Consider the following 19,920-nt stretch of genomic DNA (forward strand, 5'->3'; position numbering starts at 1 on the left):
TTATTTTCGTAACACATATGTTTACATCTTTAATTCTCTAGAATACGTAATGTATTACGTATTGGCTAGATGTAATATTGACCTTTGTCCTCTACTCTCCGTACATAAAACTGTATGATGGCAAGGTTAATTGTCTTGCTCATATCATTTCATTTCGTATAAGTTGTTCCTAGTTGGGTTACATTTTCCCCAAAAAATTCTGTGTGATTTATTTTGATGTTTTTACTTGTGGGATTTTAGATTGAATATAGAAAAGAATATAAAATATAGTAGATTTTATTAATAACAATCATTTTACAAAATCTTTACAAACATACATTTTAGACACACTACAAATAGGATATAAATAAATGACGCTAACATGATTACACTTCACGGATAAAAATATGATTTTAAAAATTCAGTGAAACTGTACATTTTCTTGTGCTGAGAAAAGAGTGCCGTGAAAATAAATAATTTAACAAAATAATTAAACTTATGATCTAACAAAATTGGACCTATATAATTAATTACACTTTATTTGTTGTTTGTATAGTAAAAGTACCCATTTAAAATTTATCCCAAATCAATAGTATTATGCTAGCTTTTTACACATACTATAACTTTTATTTGACAATAAATTGTATAGTTTTTGTTACTCTTAACAAAATTACTCTTAGTTCTCTAGTGATAGTTTATATAAAGATTAAAAATAAATTTAATTAAATAAAATTGAACAGATGGGACGTTTACTATGACAGTTAAAAATAACAAAAGGGTCTTGACTAAAGAACGAAAATGAGTATTTTCGTTCTTATCAATTACTCAGCTGGGCTTACTTAAGGATACATTTTCCCCCAAAAATCTCCTAGTGTACGTGTATACGATCCACGGTGTACAAGACATACAGATATTAGTCGGCCTTAGCGTCGGGGTGCCTCTCCAGCAGCATGGCCACGCCCTGGCCGCCCGCGGCGCACGCGGAGATGAGCCCGATCTGGCCGTCCTCGCGCACGAGGCGGTGGGCCGTATGCATGGCTAGTCGGACCTGGGAATATTCAACATCTTCGTGTTGTACCGTTCAACAGATATGCAGTTTTTATTTAAATCAGCTATCTAGTCTGTCTGTGCTAAATTTCACCAAAACCTTTTTAATAGGTTTTAAATTTAATAAATTCAAACAAAAATTTCTTTTTAAAAATAATACTAGTTGTTGTTCCATATTCACACAAAATATCACATTGATACACAGATATATTTTTATATCAGTACATTGATCGCTTCGTTTTGACGTGAAAGAAGGACAAAAACAAACACACATTCAAATTATTAATATTAGTTTGGATTATTGCATAGGAGTATGACATTCGAATCTTACCCCGGTGGCAGCGAAAGGATGTCCAATGGAGAGAGATCCGCCCCACGCGTTCCATTTCTTGAGGTCAGGAGTACCAACCTATAGAGACAACATTTGAGAATTCAAAAAATAACCGGTCAAGTAAGTGTCGTGCCACGCACAGAAATTCTTTAAAAAAAATTTGTTCAGGCTAAATCTTTATTGGTCACATAAGGACCCCCAATGTTACTGTTCTTTAATATTTCCTATGTACAGTCAACAGCATATTAAGTTACCCTGCATGAACCTCTATAGCGCGGTAATAGTCGCGAGTTTGCAATCAAATTGGGTAGGTTAATGTGCTGTAGAGTGTACAGACATAGTCCACTTACAGTGTTATTATCATGTATAGATTAGATAGCAAAGTCGTAAAATAACATTAACGCACCTTAGACTTGCGGCCAAGATAAGTTTGTGCAAACCAATCAGAGTCCATCGCCTTCAAGTTGCTCAAGATTTGACCCTACAATAAACAGGGAAATAAAATTAAACAAAAAGTGTATAGCTGAAAATATAAAGGCAAATTTGAAAACAGCTGGTAATAAAGCCATCTAGTGGCAGGTAGTCGCATACACACTAGTGAAGTTAACTGTCCACCAGTGTGCAGGTTTCCTCATGATGTTTTCCTTCACCGGAAACAAGTGGTGGTCTATGAAAACTACTATATATGAGTCAGATTGGTATACAAACTCATATGGCACGAGTAGGATACGAACCTGAGACCTTTTGATACACCACCACCGCTTTAAAGAAAGATAAAAAACAAATTTTTGAAGAACAAATTTTGTGATTGGTTTTTCTCACCGCGAAGGCCTCGTGGATCTCCCAGGTGTCGACGTCGCTGACTTTGAGCCCCGCTTTGTCCAGGATCTTGGGGATACCATACGCTGGTCCCAGCAGCAACTGGTCAATCGGGTCCTGGGGACGTTGAGATTCATTACACTATTTATATCTAATAGGTTGAGGGAGCAAACACGGATGTACTAAATGCTTAATAAAATATACGAGTATCACGCCGGCCACACACTGTCGAACAGGCGGATTCGGTGTACATTGACGACCTCGGTGGCGAAGTGGTAAAGGGCTTGCCTCTGAACCGAGAGGTCCCGGGTTCGATCCCCGGTAGGGTCATGATGGAAAACAATCTTTTTCTAATTGACCCGGGTCTTGGATGTTTATCTATATATGTATATGTTATAAAATATAGTATCGTTGAGTTAGTATCCCATAACACAAGTATAGAACTTATTTTGGGGCTAGCTCAATCTGTGTGATTTATCCTAATATATTTATTTATTGCTGGATTTTCATTGCGGTAAATAAAAGCACTCGTACTAATTACGCAATGTTCACGCATTCGCGTCGGCATGTGTCCGAGTTCGGCGACAGTGTGGACAGTTTGGTCAAGCAAGACATGAATCAGTGTAAATTCATGTATTTATATTTAACACTAGAAACTTTCGTATCGTCGCGAAATACCGGTTACTACAAAATGTTCCCTGGTAATAAATTTTGACATTTAATAAAATTTTAAATTGGCACATTTTGCGAACGAAGCGAAATCCTTCACTTGGCACTCGCACAAGACATTATTAACCTAGGTTTCAAATGAAATATATTTTCTAAAATTTTTACATACTAAGCAATTAACCATTAGCAAAAAAAAAATACCTGTGCAACGTAAGTAAAATCTCGGAGGTAAGCCTTGGGCTTGAGTCCCAGCTCCTTGGCCTTGGCCTCCGACATCACCAGGCAGGCCGATGCCCCGTCCGTCTGTAAACCATTAATTCATATGTCTAATGCTATACATGCCCTAAATATTATGAAGTTACTAGCTTACACCCGCGGCTGAGCCTGCGGGAGCAGTTATTTGTCCGGGATAAAAGGCACCCTATGTACTTCAAACCACATGAATGCAAAATTTCAAGAAGATTGCTTGAGTAGATAGAGCGTGAAGAGGTAACAAACAAACTTATTATTGACATTATAACATTTCTAATATTATCTAGTTGGAATTGAAATAAATATATACATACATATTTATTTCAAGCCAAATCTACAGTAATCATTCAATAAAAACGGAATTACATAAAACGTTACGTATCCGTTTTCGCTTTTAATATTAAAGTAGTTTAGAAGTGCTGCGACAATTTATATAATGAAATCTAATTACTAAAACAATATAAAAAAATGTGGTTATCGGGTTGTTATCAGATTATTAAAATCACCATATATTTTGTAGTTGTATTGAACAATCGATTCATTTTCAAAAATACACATAAGGTCCATTCCAACAGAAATAATAAACTTCAAAATTATGACGACTGTGCAATCGTAAAAAGTCAAGCCAATAAACCTACATAAATTACATATGACTAATGACTTCATCAGAGACATAACATTGCGCGTTCTAATATCAAATATTCCCATTTATTAACAGAAATCTTCAATATAAATACAATAAAGATAATGGCTTAGATTCTGCCAAAGCATCAGACAAATACTTTAACTGAGTTGTTCCCCTAGAGTTCCCTAATACTCTGTACATGCTACTACTGTTTTGTGACATTTTCCTTAGATCAAACCTACTTCTTATTATTAGTGAATTTATCTAAGTATTTATACGTTCTGGTAATGGCTCATTTCAATTGATCATGCTACACACTAAATTTGGGTATTTTACTTGTTCAGTAATAGTATATCTCTGAAGTATAAAAATGCAAAATTGTAATTTGTTTGTATGATATTGTTTTATAATGTAATAAATGTAATCACACAAACCTATTTGATAAATTTTGTATGCCTTATGGCGGAACATAGAGAAAACCGCTCTTGTATACCATTTACTGTACTACCTATGTTCACGAAATAAATGAATTTGAATTTATGTGTACCTATAAATAAAATGAAACGTGTATCATACCAAGAAGGAAGCGTTGGCCGCGGTGATGGTGCCGTGGGGCTTGACGAAGGCCGGCTTCAGCTTGGCGAGCTGCTCCGGGGTGGACACGCGGATGCCGTTGTCCTTGTCCACTAGACCATCTTTGCCATCCACTGTATACCAATTTCTGTTATTACTCTACTAACAGCTACACGTAGCCCTCAACTAATCCGCTAAAAGTTGGCCATACTTCTATACTAATATTATAAAAAAGTCCATACTTCCATTCTAATATTATAAAGAGAAAATATTTTGTATCTTTGTTTGTGTTGAATAAACTCAAATGTCGGTCGATTTTGATGTAATTTGCCACAGATATAGACGAAACCTAAACATAGGCTACTTTTTATTATTGCGGTTTTTACCGAGCGTAGCCGGGGCGGGTCGCTAGTTATGTAATAAAAAAAAACGAAAGGTAGACGACCCAAGCGATAGTCTTGTAGTTGTGACGCCCGCCTGTAATCACAATATCCGCGTAGACATACTGATATGAAAATCTAGTATGACAATGAGGAAACAGTGATCGCAGTTCGTTTTTTCTTACAAGTCATCTTTCATTTCATACAAATCATATGAACAATCTTACCGTGCTTTTTATGTTTTTACAGCAATATTAATTAAATATGAATTTACTTTAATTAATTTAATTTTAATGGTTTTGATTTATTTTCAACTAAATTCCACAATAAGTACTGTGAAGATTGTTTACGTAATCTTTATGACATCATTATAAAATCAATATAGCGGATTTTATGCTTGATAAAATGAGAGCTGAAAAATAAATATTTGATTCCTTACATGCCGGGTGACATAGGTCATGTAACGTCATTATAAGTTCAATATGGGGGATTATATATTCCATACATTGCGAGCTGAAACATTAAAATTTTGGCCAATATAATGGAGTGGGTATAATGTGCACATAGACTTTCTGTTGGAGAACTCAGTTGGACACAAATGAATCTTGAGACACATCCTGATGAGGTCGATGAAGTGTCACTGCTACTGGGCCTAGGCCATCAGCGTGTGGGTGCGCAGCGCGTTATGGTCCTGTTCCTGCCTGGAGGCTGGACACAACTCACCCTTGACGGGGATGAGGTCGGTGAAGTAACCCTGCTGCTGAGCCTGGGCCGCCAGCTTGTGGGAGCGCAGCGCGTAGTCGTCCTGTTCCTGCCTGGAGGCCCCGAAGGCGGCGGCCAGCCGGTCGGCGCTGTGGCCCATGGTCTCTCCGCTTGAGAACTCTGCTACGGCTGGGAGCTGGACAAAATTTCACGTTTATGGATCTACATTCACGTTTATTGACTAGGTGTTAAATCATCCTTCATGATATTATACAAATAGAAGGATAAACTAATCATTTTCAAAACTGGAAATTGTCTATTTTATTTTTAACAACCAATGTTTCATTTCATTGTGCCGAAAACGTTATGTACGTAATTTAACGTTTTACGTTTGTCGTTTTTAGGAAGTTGTTGTTATCAGCCTGAGGGTGAATAGAATTTAAAATTAAATTCGTAGAATATGCAAAAGAAAAATATTATAACCCCGGTGAAAATTACAAAATCAATTTTGAAAATAAAACAAAGTCTATGGTACAAAATAAAAAAAAATATTCATATGAAAGAATAACGTCTACAAAAAGTCTTTCTATCCATTTTTGTTCAATTATCTCTATTATTATTAAATATAGCATCTTTCATATAAAGCCCGGGGTCAGCATTCGAAGATTTAGCTGTGATTTTACAACCGGCCGACGTCAACCCTCAGCTGCCAAGGTTATGTCCTGTGAATTCCAACGTGTTTTCTCTAAGCGTTCCTAAGGTGTTGAGAAGCACACGACTGTGATCCTACAATTTCTAAGGTATTCTACTCACCTCAGGCGCAAAGAAGTCCGGACGAATGCTAGCGATGAGCGAGAGCCGCTGCGCAGGAGTCTTGGCGCGGTTGAGCTTCAACAGCAGCGACCGCATCTTGCGCGAGTGCCTGATGGGCACGTCCGACATGAATTCCACGCCACCCGCGACTATGATGTCGTAAACCCCGGCCGCGATCATGCCAATACCTGATCGGATATAAAGTTGAGGAGTAAGTTCGAGATTTGTGTTATGGGATACTAACTCGACGATACTGTATTCTTTAATATATAAATATGTAGATCATCAAACATCCAACACCCACATCTATATGAAAAATAAATATTTTTCATCTTGACCATACCAGGGATCAAAACCGGGACTTGTTGGATTACTGGGGAAATGTTGGATATGGCTAACTGGCCAACCTAATCTGGTAGATTTATCTAGTAGTTAATTTATAGGCCAGATAACAATGACATTTTATCGGAAAGTGTTGAATTATAGTCGTACATGCAAAGATAACAAAAGATGTTCAGCATAATTTCCTTTCATATGATTTTAATAACATACCAGTAGTTATAGCCTGGTTGGAGGAGATGCAGGCCATGGTGACCGTATGCGCAGGCGTGCGGTCACTGAACCCTGCCGCCAGCGCAGCCTCGCGGCCGATGTTGGAAGTCTTCACCTCTTGGATCACTGTGCCATAGACAATGTAGTCTATGATCTCTTTGTCGATGCCTGTCCTTTGCAGCAGACCCCTGGACCAATGTACAATCAGAATTTAGGTGTAATTAATACTAATAAAGCTAAACAGTTATGTGTATCAGTGTGTTAAATTTGTTAGACTACTAGTACTAACTACTGGACTGATTTAAAAATTTGATCTGATGTGTAACATATAAAACAAAAACTATCTCAAAACTCAAAACACCTATTGCAGAGCACAAATCATACTCATTAAGTTTAAACTAGCTGCATCCTGGGTCTCTGCTCTTGTGGGTATTCAGGGATAAAACTACCCTATGTGCTATTCAAATACAGTTTACCAAGTTTCACAGAAATCCAACTAGTAGATTTAGTGTGATTGAGCAACAAACATCCTTAAACTGGAATACTGAAAAATTAATTCTTCCATTGTCTGTCAACAGTACATTGGAAAATATTCATCTGTTAACCTTAGATTAACTGGGCATCTGAACTGTGCCATGTGCATAAAGAGCTACACATCCAAACTTTCACATTTATGTTATTGGTAGGATTAAAACTTACAGTAGAGCATGTCTAGCCAACTCATGCGGCATCATCCTCTGATAGTCCGTGAAGGACACAAGGAATGGGGTGCGGACTCCATCGACCAGGACTATGTTCTTGCCTGTGCGGTCCGGGAGGGTTTTCTTCTGCTGAAGAGCTGCCCCCACACTCAGGGCACGCCTAGCAGTATCTGTGAAAACATTTTTATTTTTTATGTCAATGTTCCACATGGGTGTATTTTAAAAAAAAAATCTATTTTTTGTCCAGGCTTCAGATGCTTGGTGCGACTATGCCAGCCTCATGGGGAAATTCCTTGTCTGCCTTTGCAGACATAATACCAAATAAAATGGATTGGACAGGGGTGCATGATGGAAAAACATTTTTTGGTTTTATTGATCTAGTCTTAGGATAGATTTCCATGCAAATCCTTGACTGTACAGTGATGCTCTAAGTCTGTAAAACCGGGAAAGGCTCAGACGTGAGAGATTAAATATGATTGACTAGTATTCCATTAAATTATATCATAATGAAATGCCTAAAATGTAAATTTTTCATTTTACAGGTGTTGTTTCACTTAAATTTATTAGAACCAATACAACGTCATGTATACAGCGTTATTTGTGACTTCATACAATTTCATCTGTTCATAGATTTTGTTTATTTTGTTTGGGGTTATGTATAATTTTCATTTGTTTTAAAATTTGATCTTATGTAAGTAATATACTTATCAGATGTAGATGTTGGATTTTAGTATAATATTGGAAGAGATCCATTAAATTAATAAATATTTGTATCCATGCCAACTCAACAGAAGTCCAAAGTTTACTTCAAAAATATGAATACTTTCTAAGATCAAATCAAATGGTTTTATAATGTTTTCTATATAATTTTTATACTAAAATATTATTGATTGAAATAGTGTTAAATAGGGAATACTCAATACACAATTTTCATTGTAATATACGAGAAATGTGACTTACCAAACTTAGCGGTTGTGGAGTGCACTTTTAGAAAAGTTTTAGCTACTTGGGAAGCCATTATTGCTTTTTCGAGTAATTAGTATATAACTGGTCACTTATAAGTTAACTAAAACAATAAATCCTATTTATCAAAATAGAATCTATGAGTTAAAAGTTGATGAAAACTAATTGAAAGTACTAGGACCAAAGAGTAAAATAATTTAAGGGAGTTGGACTATGACCTCTTTAGAAGAAGTGACAGTCAAATTAAAATGTTGCCAGTATTTTTGACGTTTGTTTTATTTAATTGCCATATTATTTTAAACTAAAAACTACTGGTCAAATAGGAAAAACTAATAAACAAAAACAATATATTTTTAAAATAGAAATCTTCTAAATATTTTAAATAAGTCAATAAATTAAAGCATACATTCAGTACATACCTACGTAATGAAATGATAGTTTTCAAAAAGAAAAGTAAATGTAAACTGAACGAAGAGAAGGCTTAATTGCTAAAGTTTTTTTATAAAATTACAACATGAGGGTAGGTTAATAAAAGGTACAGGAAGATTAACACAAAGCACAAAGGTGTCGCCATTTTTACATCAGCCACGTGAATAATTTACAAAAGTAGTGCGCACATGATATTTTTAATTATAGGTGAGTGATTTTCCTTACAAATATGCTATATTTATTTGTTATTATCAATAAAAAATAATTAATTACTGAATTTTGTTCGATTACAACGATATTCGATGACTTATTCAATGTTAATACTCATTACCTTTCCACTCTTATCCTCGTGATCAGATCGGCGCTCATCATTTACAAAGTCTTAAAATATTTGAGTACAAATGAAAAATAAATCTGAAAGATGGTTATTCTCAAGCATAAAAAAGTAAATTGTAGTAGTTCAAATTTCAAACCGTTTTCGAAAGCCGTTAACTTCAACACGAAATATAATTGACGATTAACACTGTCTGTCTGTCGTAATAAGATTCTTTTTTCGCAGTATGGCCACAGTCTACATTATACTCGCGTGGTTCGCAACATGTGGCGCGCAGTTCATAGACGAGCTGCAGGGCTACGATCAGTCGTGTCTGGGGGAGGAGAAGTTCCAGTGCGCTGACGGCACCTGCATCCCCCAGGAGCAATACTGCGACTCCAGAGTCCAGTGTCTGGACGCCAGTGATGAGAACTTCTGTCGTACGTACCTATACATCAAGTTTTAGTCAATCTGTGGTCTCCACTAGCCACAGTTAAGTAATTCATGCAGTTGTCCATAGACCTTGATATTGCTGAGACAGCCGCCGCCGGTGCCTTGATTGATAGGTAGGAACAAGTTGGAACGTCTGTAGATACCTCTCGCCCCGCACCTCTCACGCCACCCTCAGATTGATCCTTATCCTCACATATTATAAAACAAAGTCTGCCGTGTCTCTCTGTTCGCGGTAAACTCAAAAATTTGTGCACGGATTTTCATGCGGTTTTCATCAATAGATAGTGTGATTCCTGAGGAAGGTTTAGATGTATATAATTATTATGTTTTTACTCGAGTAAAGCTGAGACGGGTCGCTATAGTTACTGTACAAATTAACTAACCAAGGTAGGTATGTTATATTTATCAACTTTTGACTCTGATTTTATTACCGGCCGCCTCCAACCCACCTTCTTCGGAATGCTTCTATTAGCAATGACATCTACGGAAGATTTGTAATGAAGAGGTCCCATTCTAGTTTGAAAATATAGAACAATAAGTTTTGGCGGGAAACACAAATTTTCTTCGATTTTAAAATTTATTGAACTGTTATTTCGCGGGCGGGAAATTTTTCTTCGATTTTCAACTTCATTGAACCGTTAAATCGCGCGTAGCCCGAAGTACTGTGAACTGCGATGTTATTGTTGTCCAATAGTCTCCATTATCTCCAGGCTCGAAGAGCGAACGATGTCATTGTAGCGACACAACTTGTTTGGAAGCTATCTCAAATATCTCAAGCTGTTTTCAGCTGACTATGCGCCGAACCCGGAATTCTGCAACTCCACGACACATTTCCTCTGCTTGGACCAGAAGAAGTGCGTCCCCAATACCTGGCTGTGCAACAAGCTGCCCGATTGTGACGATGGCAGCGACGAAGTGAACTGCACTAACACGGCACAACCTGCACAGAATGTGAGTTTTTACATTTAGCTTTAAACGTTTCCGAAAAAAATTATACATAAATTTATATTTAAACAATAGTAAGCCCTTCTGGCATGATAGGGACCGACACTGTTTGAATGAGTTTCTTTCGGCATTTCTTCTCAGCAGTGGTCGTTCCGAAATGCTAGTAGTTTGTAGCTAAATATCATTTAATTTAGAATATGACGAAAAAGTGTCTGGGAAGGTCCTAGAAGGTCCTAATTTCTGAAAAAATGATTTGATTTCCGAAATCTTTTTTTGCATTATTGTGATGAGACCTGATGGTGGACCCAGGATCGGCGACGTGGGAACTCGTCTGCACGACATGATTTTATTGTCACGCTTTGAATGAATCAAGATCTCTCTGACGACAATTAATGCTTGTGGCATAAATGTTTGTAAAAAAAACTTTGATTTCCATTATAATTTATATAAAATGCTTATGGAATAAATGTTTCCACATTTATTCCATAATCATTTTTTTTTTGTCTGTAAATAATGAAATTTTGCAAGTTGATGTCGACCATCGACGGTACACGGTATTTAATTACGGACGGTATTTAATTGTCAGTTTGGTAACTGGAGTTAATTGGAAATTGTTATGGGAACTATTTGGAAAATAAATCCTAGTGCCGCCGGCTCCACACTATCGTCGAACAGCAAACTTTGGTATACATTTGGTTTGCTTTGGTATGCTTTGGTTTTTCATTGCGGTAAATAAAATCACTCATACTAACTACGTAATGTTCTCTCATTCGCCTGGTCATGGGTCTGGGTTCGGCGACAATATCGACCTAGCATTACACAACCAGTTTAACCATTTTATTTTATTTAATTATGAGGTAGCCAAATATTTTATGCGAGGTACTTATTGTGCGACGGTTCAAGTAGTTCGGATGACTTACAGATCTTTTAGTAACCTATAAAAAGTTTTGTATGTCAAGTTCAGTTGTGTATATCATGTTGGTCCAAGAGGATAAAACGTTTGATCTCCACAGGCGACCTGCAAAGGCTTCTTCTGTGATAAGACCAAGTGCATATCAGAGGTGTGGACCTGCGACGGGAGGTATGACTGCGAGGATCTGTCTGACGAGTCACAGGATATTTGCAGTCAGTATAATATAATGCTCGCATCTTTTCTTAATACCATAGATTCTTAATAGTTCTTGATTTGAAATAGTTTAGTTTATTTTTGTTTTTATTCTTTCTCTTTTCTTTTCCATGGCTTCTAGGCATATATACAATACAAGGTACGTAACCCTGTATGGGTTACTGGTATCTAACGCAAACCTAAACGCAAACCTAACCTTCCAAAGGCGCAATTTTTTTTGTATTTATTAACATTTAGGCAAAAGTCTAAATGTAATAAATACAAAAATTTAGTTACAAAACTTTTTAGTTTTAATGTCGCCTCTATAAAGCCTTATCTCTATGTTCGATTCCGCTACATAACGCTACTGACTGTCTCTTGTTGCTTGGCTATTACATAGAGTAGATAAGATGTGTAGAATCGCAAATTAGATTGTTTTTTTTAATGAAAAAAAAAAACTACGAATCACAAAAAGTCGTGGATTAAAAGTTGCTTATTTTGATATACCCAAGTAATCTTTAGGAGGTTTTACGTTTGATACTTAACCCTGTATAGATACTTAAGCTACACCTACTCAAAAAAAAGTTAGTTTTATAAAACAAATAATTTATTTTAATTTCATCATCTTCTTGTGCAGAAGAACACATAAGTCGCTTAAAATATCTGGACATGGACCGCTGCATGAGCGCTCAGAAAACCACAAATGGATTCGAGAAGCACTACCGTTGTATCGACTCCTCATTCTGTCTGCCTGCTGAGATGATGTGCGATGGAATGCCAGATTGTAGAGACGGTAGCGATGAGGGGACATTTTGTAAAAACTGTAAGTTAATAAGAAATCAGTTTATCAAGTAACCAAGACCCATAAGTTTAATACATGTTTAATTAAGCGAACTAGGGCGCTCGTCTGAGTTCTTTTCGAATCAAAATAGTGCCAGTTGTAGGTACAATCAACAGTACATCAATCTACCCAAATTTATTGCAAACTCGCCGCTATTAACCCACCATAGAGGTTCATGGAGGGTAACTTCATGTACTGACTGTTTACTGTACCTATTTGACTCATGTTTTCAAAAGTCGCCATTTTTTTCTTCCGCTGGGTGCTGAAGGATAATGTCGTGAGGAAACCTGCACACTGGTTGATTATACAGTTCTCTAGTGTGTATGCGACTCTTACTTTACCTCTTACCTCTTAGGTAGTCGTTAAAATCACGTATGAACCCTGGTAGGTGTAAGATGCCAGCAACAGTTCTGGTGTAATGGTTAAGAGGCCCGCCTGTGAACCGTAGGGTTCCAGGTTCGGATCCTACTCGTGCCACATGAGTTTGTATACCAATCTGACTATCATGCGTTAATAATTTTCATCGACCACCACTTGCTTCCGGTGAAGGAAAATATTGTGACGAAACTTGCACTCTGGTTGATTATCAACTTGTGTCTGAAATGGAGAAGGCAACAACAAACCACTCCATTAATAGTGCCAAGAAAGTTGTTGTGTGTTTCATTCCACGTAATGACCACGACCCTCAGCCGTGAGGAATACGACTATGAAGATGAAGAGCCTTTAGGCGAATTTGAATAACATGTAAAACCATACTCTCGAAAAAAAAGAACTACGTAGGTATATAATGCACGTAATAAAATTTACTAATAATGTTTAATAATGTGTTCAAGATTTTTTTATATTTATTTCACATATAAAGAACAAATATATATAGTACATAATATAAGAACACTGACAAAAACCACAGAGGTTTGTCCACAGTGAGCATCAACGTCAGCAGTAGTATAAAATATTTTGTATTAATCACTTAACAGTAACATAGGAACCACGTACGTAGACCATTTTAAACAAAACAAGTACCTAGTAGTAAGTTGTAATCTAACACAATTGTTCGATAAAGTAGGACTTAAGTTTATTTTTAATATTTTTAGGAGTTAAGTCATTTTTTACAGAGGTGGGTAGTGCGTTAACTAATCTCGGAAGGAGATAACGCGCTGTCCTCTGCCCGTGAATTAAGATGAATGTGTCTGTACGTTTCAGCGATGACTCCTAAACTTTGGATACTTCCAAAGTTCCAAATAAATTATTTAAATTTTTGCTTTTTTCCAGGGCACACCGTATGTTCCAGCAATCCATGTCACTTGAATGCCATGTGTGCCCCGGAGCGTTTCGGATTTTCCTGCGTCTGCCCTCAACTCAGCCGACAATCCTATAACTATACTACCAATGTGTGCGAGGACGTTGACGAATGTGCTCTAGTCAGGCCGTATTGCTCCCATAGCTGTTTCAACTTTCCAACTGGTTATAAGTGCTATTGCGACGAAGGATACATCATTGACGAAACCACTCATCTCTGTCATGCTAAAGGTACTTTTTACTTTTTCATTTATTGCCAGCAAAATTCTTTACATCTTCAACTATATTTAAGTCTACCAGTCTGGTATTATTAATCAAATATTAACAGATTAAAATCATATGAAAATCAGCATCATGGCTCTTCGTCACGGCACGAGCTGAGTGGTACCCTTTTGTAGCATATTTAATGTACCTTTGTAATATTAATATTTTGTTCATTTCCTGTGATGTATATTAGTATGTTATGAATAAATTTATTTCTATTACTATATTACTAACACTAATATATTTCTAGGACCTGAAGCTGTTCTATTCTACAGCACAAAAAATGAGATTGGATACGTGGGACTCAAGACGAAGAAACGAGTTACATTAACCACGGGCAATAAGCAGGTATAATTTAATTATCAGTTTTCCATTCGATTAACACTTAAAACTGAGTACTGATAGGTATACAGGGTTACTGGTATCTAACGTATAACCATCCAAAGTCGCATAAGGTACACAGAGACTACCATCTTTTGTTCTACGACTTTTGTCTAAACGTAATAAATGCAAAAAAAAACATTTTTGTAGACTTTGTCGTTTCTATAAAAGTTAACTCTATGTTCGATTCCGCTACATAACGCTACTGTACTGTCTCGTGTTGCTTGGCTATTATTACATATTGTTAGGATGTGTAGAATCGCAATGTAGATTATATTTTTTTTTATATGAAAAAGAAACTACGAATCACGAAAAGTCGTAGAATAAAAGTTGCTTGTTTTGATGTACCCAAGCAGTCTTTAGGAGGTTTTGAGTTTGATACTTACCTGTAGCCCTGTATAGATAACAAGTATGCATCAACTGAGACACATAAAAGAATGTTAAAAAGTTGAAACATGAAAGATATGGTTTAACTAATAGATATTATACAAAAAAAGCATTAGGTAGGTACTTCCGTGACGTATGCGCAGCAGCTGATACAAATTGAAGATAGGTACTTATCAATCCTGGATATGCTCTAAAAGCAAATACTGATTTCAGTCATTACCATAGTAACTTCTACTTAGTCCGCCAGAGTGGATATTTCTAATGATTGCATTTTTGTAGGCTCATGGCGTAGCATACGATGGAAACTACATATACTGGGTAGAAACAGCACAAGGACATCAAGCAATAATCAGAGCCCATATGGAAAACGTGGAGGAAACCACGGAAGTTTGTATTTCTATTTGCCTTTTGTATTTAGACATTTGTTTCTCAAAGTTCAATTCTGATTCTGATTGCAAGCCATGCTTTGGTTGGATAGGTATCTTTGACGCCATCTTACGTCCTTGTCATGATATGACTCAGTTTTTTAACTCACGATATTTGCACCGTCCTAAAACTGGCAATAAACGATTGGCAAATAATTCGCCTAATTTGGTGATTTCAACGTACAATGCTGGTACAGTAAAAAAAGTTCACAAAAACGCTGGATCAAAAATTCACTTACTCCAGGAAACGGAGCGAGGCTATGCGCCAACGACATGGATTGATCATGCGACTGTAAGCACCTTATTCACCACATTATGATACAATATATTGTAATCTGATAGATAGATTAATTGCTAGATAAATCTGAATTTATTTGCCATTTAGCCCTATCCAATACTTATGAAACACATTTCTTAACGCTATCGGTTTGATATGTTCAATACACAGAGACAAAGGTTTTATCAGCAAGCCATAAAACAAGCCCAAAAACCCACAGGTGCTTGTGAGTCTCGGCCTGGAAGACCCAGGAGACATAGCCGTGGACTGGCTTGGAGGCCACATCTACTTCAGCGACGCGGAGCGAGGCATCATATCGGTTTGCAGAACTAACGGCTTCATCTGTACCACACTGCCTGCCCCCACCAAGAATCCGCGATTTGTCACGCTGGATGTTAAACATGGGTATTGTTTTGTTTTGTTTTGCCACAGTCTTGTTTTCTTACTGTGTTGTCCTCTTGGTTACTATTGGTTAGATGATTATATACATATATTCGATTGAAGACGTCTACATTTTCCTCGAATGATTTCAATGAGGACGTAACTTTCCCAACTTGTATTACATATTATAAAGGGACTTGGCACGAACCTTTTTTGATTTAGCTGACGTTTCAACGAGATCTTGCTTGCAGTAGCTGTGGCCGCAGCCAGCCTGGAGTACCTATTTGTCTTATAATTGGATGTAGTTTGATAGCTTTTGAATATGATATTTTATGAAAAAGAAACTAATACATACAAAATTAAAATTTCCCTTTGTCCAATTAGCAACAGTCCACCAAACTAGACGTTTGTAATTTATCTCCGATACACATATCAATATTTAAGTATCTCGGAGGTAACTTGCTTCTGGGGTGGAAACCTTAATTTTCGAGTCGTATAAGTCGAACAAGTCGAATAGTCGCCAAGAAAGTTGTTGTATGTGTTTCATTCCACGTAATGACCACGACCCTCAGCCATGAGGAATAATACGCTTCTGCGGAAATCCTCATAGACGAAGAATTTCGCAGAAGCGGTGGTGGTGTAATGGTTAAGACACCCGCCCGTGGATCGAAAGGTCCCAGGTTCGAATCCTACTCGTGCCACATGAGTTTGTATACCAATCTGACTCATGTATAGTAGTTTTCATCGTCCACCACTTGCTTCCGGTGAAGGTAAACATCGTGAGGAAACCTGCACACTGGTTGATTCTTATTAACTTGTGTATAAAATGGAGAAGGCAATGGCAAACCACTCCATTAATAATGCCAAGAAAGTTGTTGTGTGTGTTTCATTCCACGTAATAACGCCGCAAAAAAATTAAGTTTACTTCATTCCTATTGAAATAACATTTCCCGCTCTCCCTCTTCTCTCCGTGATAAGATTAGAACTGCAGAAGCAGACCGACAGTTGTAAATCCTATTTCAAGGATTTAGGAATACTTACAGTCCCATGTTTATACATATTTGAATGTGTAACATTTGTAAAAAGGAATATTCATTTGTACACAAAACGTAATAGTAGTATATATCCTGACAAAGTATGTTGTCCAATAAGTAAATCTGGATATTTCCATAACAACTGCGTATTTCAGGCACCAAGATTATATAACCATCTACCAAATGACATACTGTCGTTAAATTATGTACAGTTCAAACGTTGTGTCCTAAATTTGCTAAACAAAAGGTATATTATAGTGTTGACAAATATCTCTCTGACATTTTCTAAATTGGTATTTTAATTATTATTATTTTTATATATTTGAAATTGATATAAATTATTATATTGAATTGTTTAACTGAATTGAAATGGAATGGAATGTGCACATTATTTGATTTATTATCTTACACTTAAAATTTGAATTTAATTTTTATTAAAATAGTATTTCAGTATTGCATGCCGAAAGGTAAAATGTAGCGGTACTATTTCTATCTATATAAAATCACTGTGTTACCTACATTTGCAATAAATAATTTGATTTGATTTGAAGATCGATGCGATAGTGATTAGAAGCCATTTTAGTTAAGGGTTTATGGGTAGCGTCGAGTCGGGAAACTGTAGGTAAGGATGTTATTTGTGATTGTCTGCAAAATGAATGAAAATATTTTTTAGAAATATGTTCTGGGGAGACTGGTTCGGCGTGCCCGTCATTATGATGGCTCGGATGGACGGCACCCAGTCTAAAGTGCTTGTGGACGGACTGTCAAGTTTCCCGACGGGGCTCACAGTCGACGTCCCCAACGGCAGACTTTACTACGTCGATCGTACCATCTACGTGGTGAAGATTGATAACAAGCAAGTTTATGTAAGTGTTTTCTAGTTCTATTTCACTGCACTGTGAGCGACGAGTGTAAGTCTCATCGCAATCTAATGTCGGCCGACCACGATATCTTATGTGTTCTGATGGACTGAAGTAGATTACGCCGAGAATTGCACTTCGCATCAAAGGTATTCTAGTCTATTGTAGTGGACCAACTTTAGATTGCAATCAGACTTACAGTCACGTTCAACGTAGAGTGATAACTAGCAAGTTTATATCTGCCTGCCTTCTGGATCTCCAATTCGATTAATAATTAACGAAAAGTTGTTCATATTAGTGTTAGATGGAATATTCGGTGACTTTTTAAATTAGAGCAAAAGGTATGTTATGTAATTTTTTTTTTTGGTGCTGTATTAAAGAAATGTTATATAGTTATTGAAGTCCAATATAATATTTTGTATATTGATATGGTTAGAATTGTCTAAGTATTTTTGTCTAGTCTACTGGTAATGAAAATACCTGTAATTGGCCTATAGTGAAGTTTTGTGTTTAATGTTGTTTTAATGTTTGTCCGTCTATTACTACTTGTACTAGACTAGAACTGTGAGATAAATAAATACATTTTTTATTTGATATTAGTTGCATATTATTGTTAATTTTTTCGGTAGGGCCATAATATTTGGTGTCACTGAAAATCGGCGTCACCTTTAGGTTGCAAGTACCAGTTTATATATATTTCTATTATTGTATGTTCCTAGTCCCTGTTCAAAGACCCCTTCAACCACCCATACGCGATCGCGGTATTCGAAAACACAGTATATTGGAGCGACTGGACCTCACGCTCTATCCAGACCATGGACAAGTTAGTTCACAATGAAGATGTAAGGCGGCAACTGGTCACTATGAAGGCTCCAGTTTTTGGTGAGTAAAAGAGAGGTGTATATAGTTATTCTGTATTATAGTCGGCAGAGCTCTGTTTCATAATTTTATTTTTGTGAAACTACAAATAGGCGGACTTATATATGCTAAATGCATTTCTAAAAGTCAACTTTTGGATCATAGAAAATGACTTAATTTAAATTTAAATAAGAATTTGTTTTTCAAACTATCATATTTTTAAATGGCCAGTGTCTAGTATTTCAAAAGTAGGTATTACCAATGAATTAGTACATAGGTACCAAATTTTTTATGCTTTTTAAATGTTTAGCGTCTTGCTTCTTAATTTGGTGGCTGTAGGTAATAGCTTAGAATAAAAACCTGCACACTGGTTGACAGTTCACTAGCGTGTATGCGAGTACTTGCCACTTGATGCGTTAGGCAGTCGAAAAAGTCATATCAGATGCTTTTAGACAACTTAAACAAAACTCCGACACCAGTGTTAGCATTTAACTCACTCGAGAAGGGAGAAAGAAAATTAAAACAATGTACAATGATATGTAGCTTCTAGCACGCTTGATGTTCTAGTTTTATCACCGTGAAATCTTCTGCAGTATTTTTTCTAACAAAACATATTTCCAGACATGCACATCTACCACCCAGTACTGATCGACCGGAAATTGAACCCGTGCTCGAACCACAACTGCTCCCACCTCTGTCTCGTCAGCACCCAGGTCACCTACACCTGCGCATGTCCTGACGGGATGAAGCTGGGACATGATACTGCCAATTCAAACACGTGTTATAGTAAGTTCTCCCTCTCATTTTCGTGTGTTCAGTGTTTCATTCCCGGCTCGAAGTAGCGAATTGTGGGGACAACGTAAAAAAAAAACCTTACTTTTTACATAGTACCTATAAAACAAAGCCGCGGCCCGCTGTCTGTGTGTATGCTTAATATCTTTAAAACTATGCAACGAATTTTGATGTGGGATTATGGCTTTGCTCTATCGAAACCGGGAGTAAAATAATAAATGAATAAGTAATAATAAATAAATTCAAATACATTAATTATCTAAATTTGTCTCAAAAAGTAAAAGATTTGGTTATGATTTTACAACGATCACAACGGTCACATACTTTACTTCAACCCTTCTTGCTGCTATCAGCTGCCAAGATGCCATAGTCGCCTCTTACGGCAGCTACGAAAGGATATATAGTGCTCCTATTTTAGGGCGGAAGCATACATATTCTCATCTGACCACTAGATTAGATTTAGATTGTAA

At 36.7% G+C, this 19,920-nt stretch overlaps 2 protein-coding genes across 3 annotated transcripts in view; one reads left to right on the top strand and one right to left on the bottom strand.

Annotated features, from left to right (window-relative positions):
* Positions 1 to 260: 260 nt before the first annotated feature.
* On the bottom strand, positions 261 to 8,637 carry Mtpbeta (Mitochondrial trifunctional protein beta subunit). Its single transcript, XM_053762389.1, has 11 exons — positions 8,404 to 8,637; positions 7,442 to 7,613; positions 6,743 to 6,930; positions 6,191 to 6,378; positions 5,399 to 5,573; positions 4,299 to 4,429; positions 3,047 to 3,148; positions 2,180 to 2,293; positions 1,764 to 1,838; positions 1,358 to 1,435; positions 261 to 1,027 (listed from the first exon to the last, which is right to left on the bottom strand). Exons 1-11 carry the CDS (start codon positions 8,459 to 8,461, stop codon positions 893 to 895), a joined length of 1,416 nt encoding a protein of 471 aa, XP_053618364.1. The 5' UTR covers positions 8,462 to 8,637; the 3' UTR covers positions 261 to 892.
* Positions 8,638 to 8,891: 254 nt separating this feature from the next.
* The window catches only part of yl (yolkless), a 41,160-nt gene continuing 30,131 nt past the window's right edge, over positions 8,892 to 19,920 (top strand). For both annotated transcript variants that reach the window (XM_053762384.1, XM_053762385.1), the window contains exons 1-12: positions 8,892 to 9,042; positions 9,395 to 9,588; positions 10,389 to 10,552; positions 11,560 to 11,671; positions 12,289 to 12,474; positions 13,765 to 14,022; positions 14,306 to 14,403; positions 15,103 to 15,210; positions 15,746 to 15,930; positions 17,614 to 17,806; positions 18,520 to 18,682; positions 19,280 to 19,444. In XM_053762384.1, the coding sequence (XP_053618359.1) occupies positions 9,396 to 9,588; positions 10,389 to 10,552; positions 11,560 to 11,671; positions 12,289 to 12,474; positions 13,765 to 14,022; positions 14,306 to 14,403; positions 15,103 to 15,210; positions 15,746 to 15,930; positions 17,614 to 17,806; positions 18,520 to 18,682; positions 19,280 to 19,444 (1,825 nt within the window). In that variant the 5' untranslated portion in view covers positions 8,892 to 9,042; position 9,395. The remainder of the gene's footprint in view (positions 9,043 to 9,394; positions 9,589 to 10,388; positions 10,553 to 11,559; positions 11,672 to 12,288; positions 12,475 to 13,764; positions 14,023 to 14,305; positions 14,404 to 15,102; positions 15,211 to 15,745; positions 15,931 to 17,613; positions 17,807 to 18,519; positions 18,683 to 19,279; positions 19,445 to 19,920) is intronic.

This window comes from Plodia interpunctella, chromosome 22 (assembly GCF_027563975.2).
Source record: "Plodia interpunctella isolate USDA-ARS_2022_Savannah chromosome 22, ilPloInte3.2, whole genome shotgun sequence".
NCBI classification, from domain to species: domain Eukaryota; kingdom Metazoa; phylum Arthropoda; class Insecta; order Lepidoptera; family Pyralidae; genus Plodia; species Plodia interpunctella.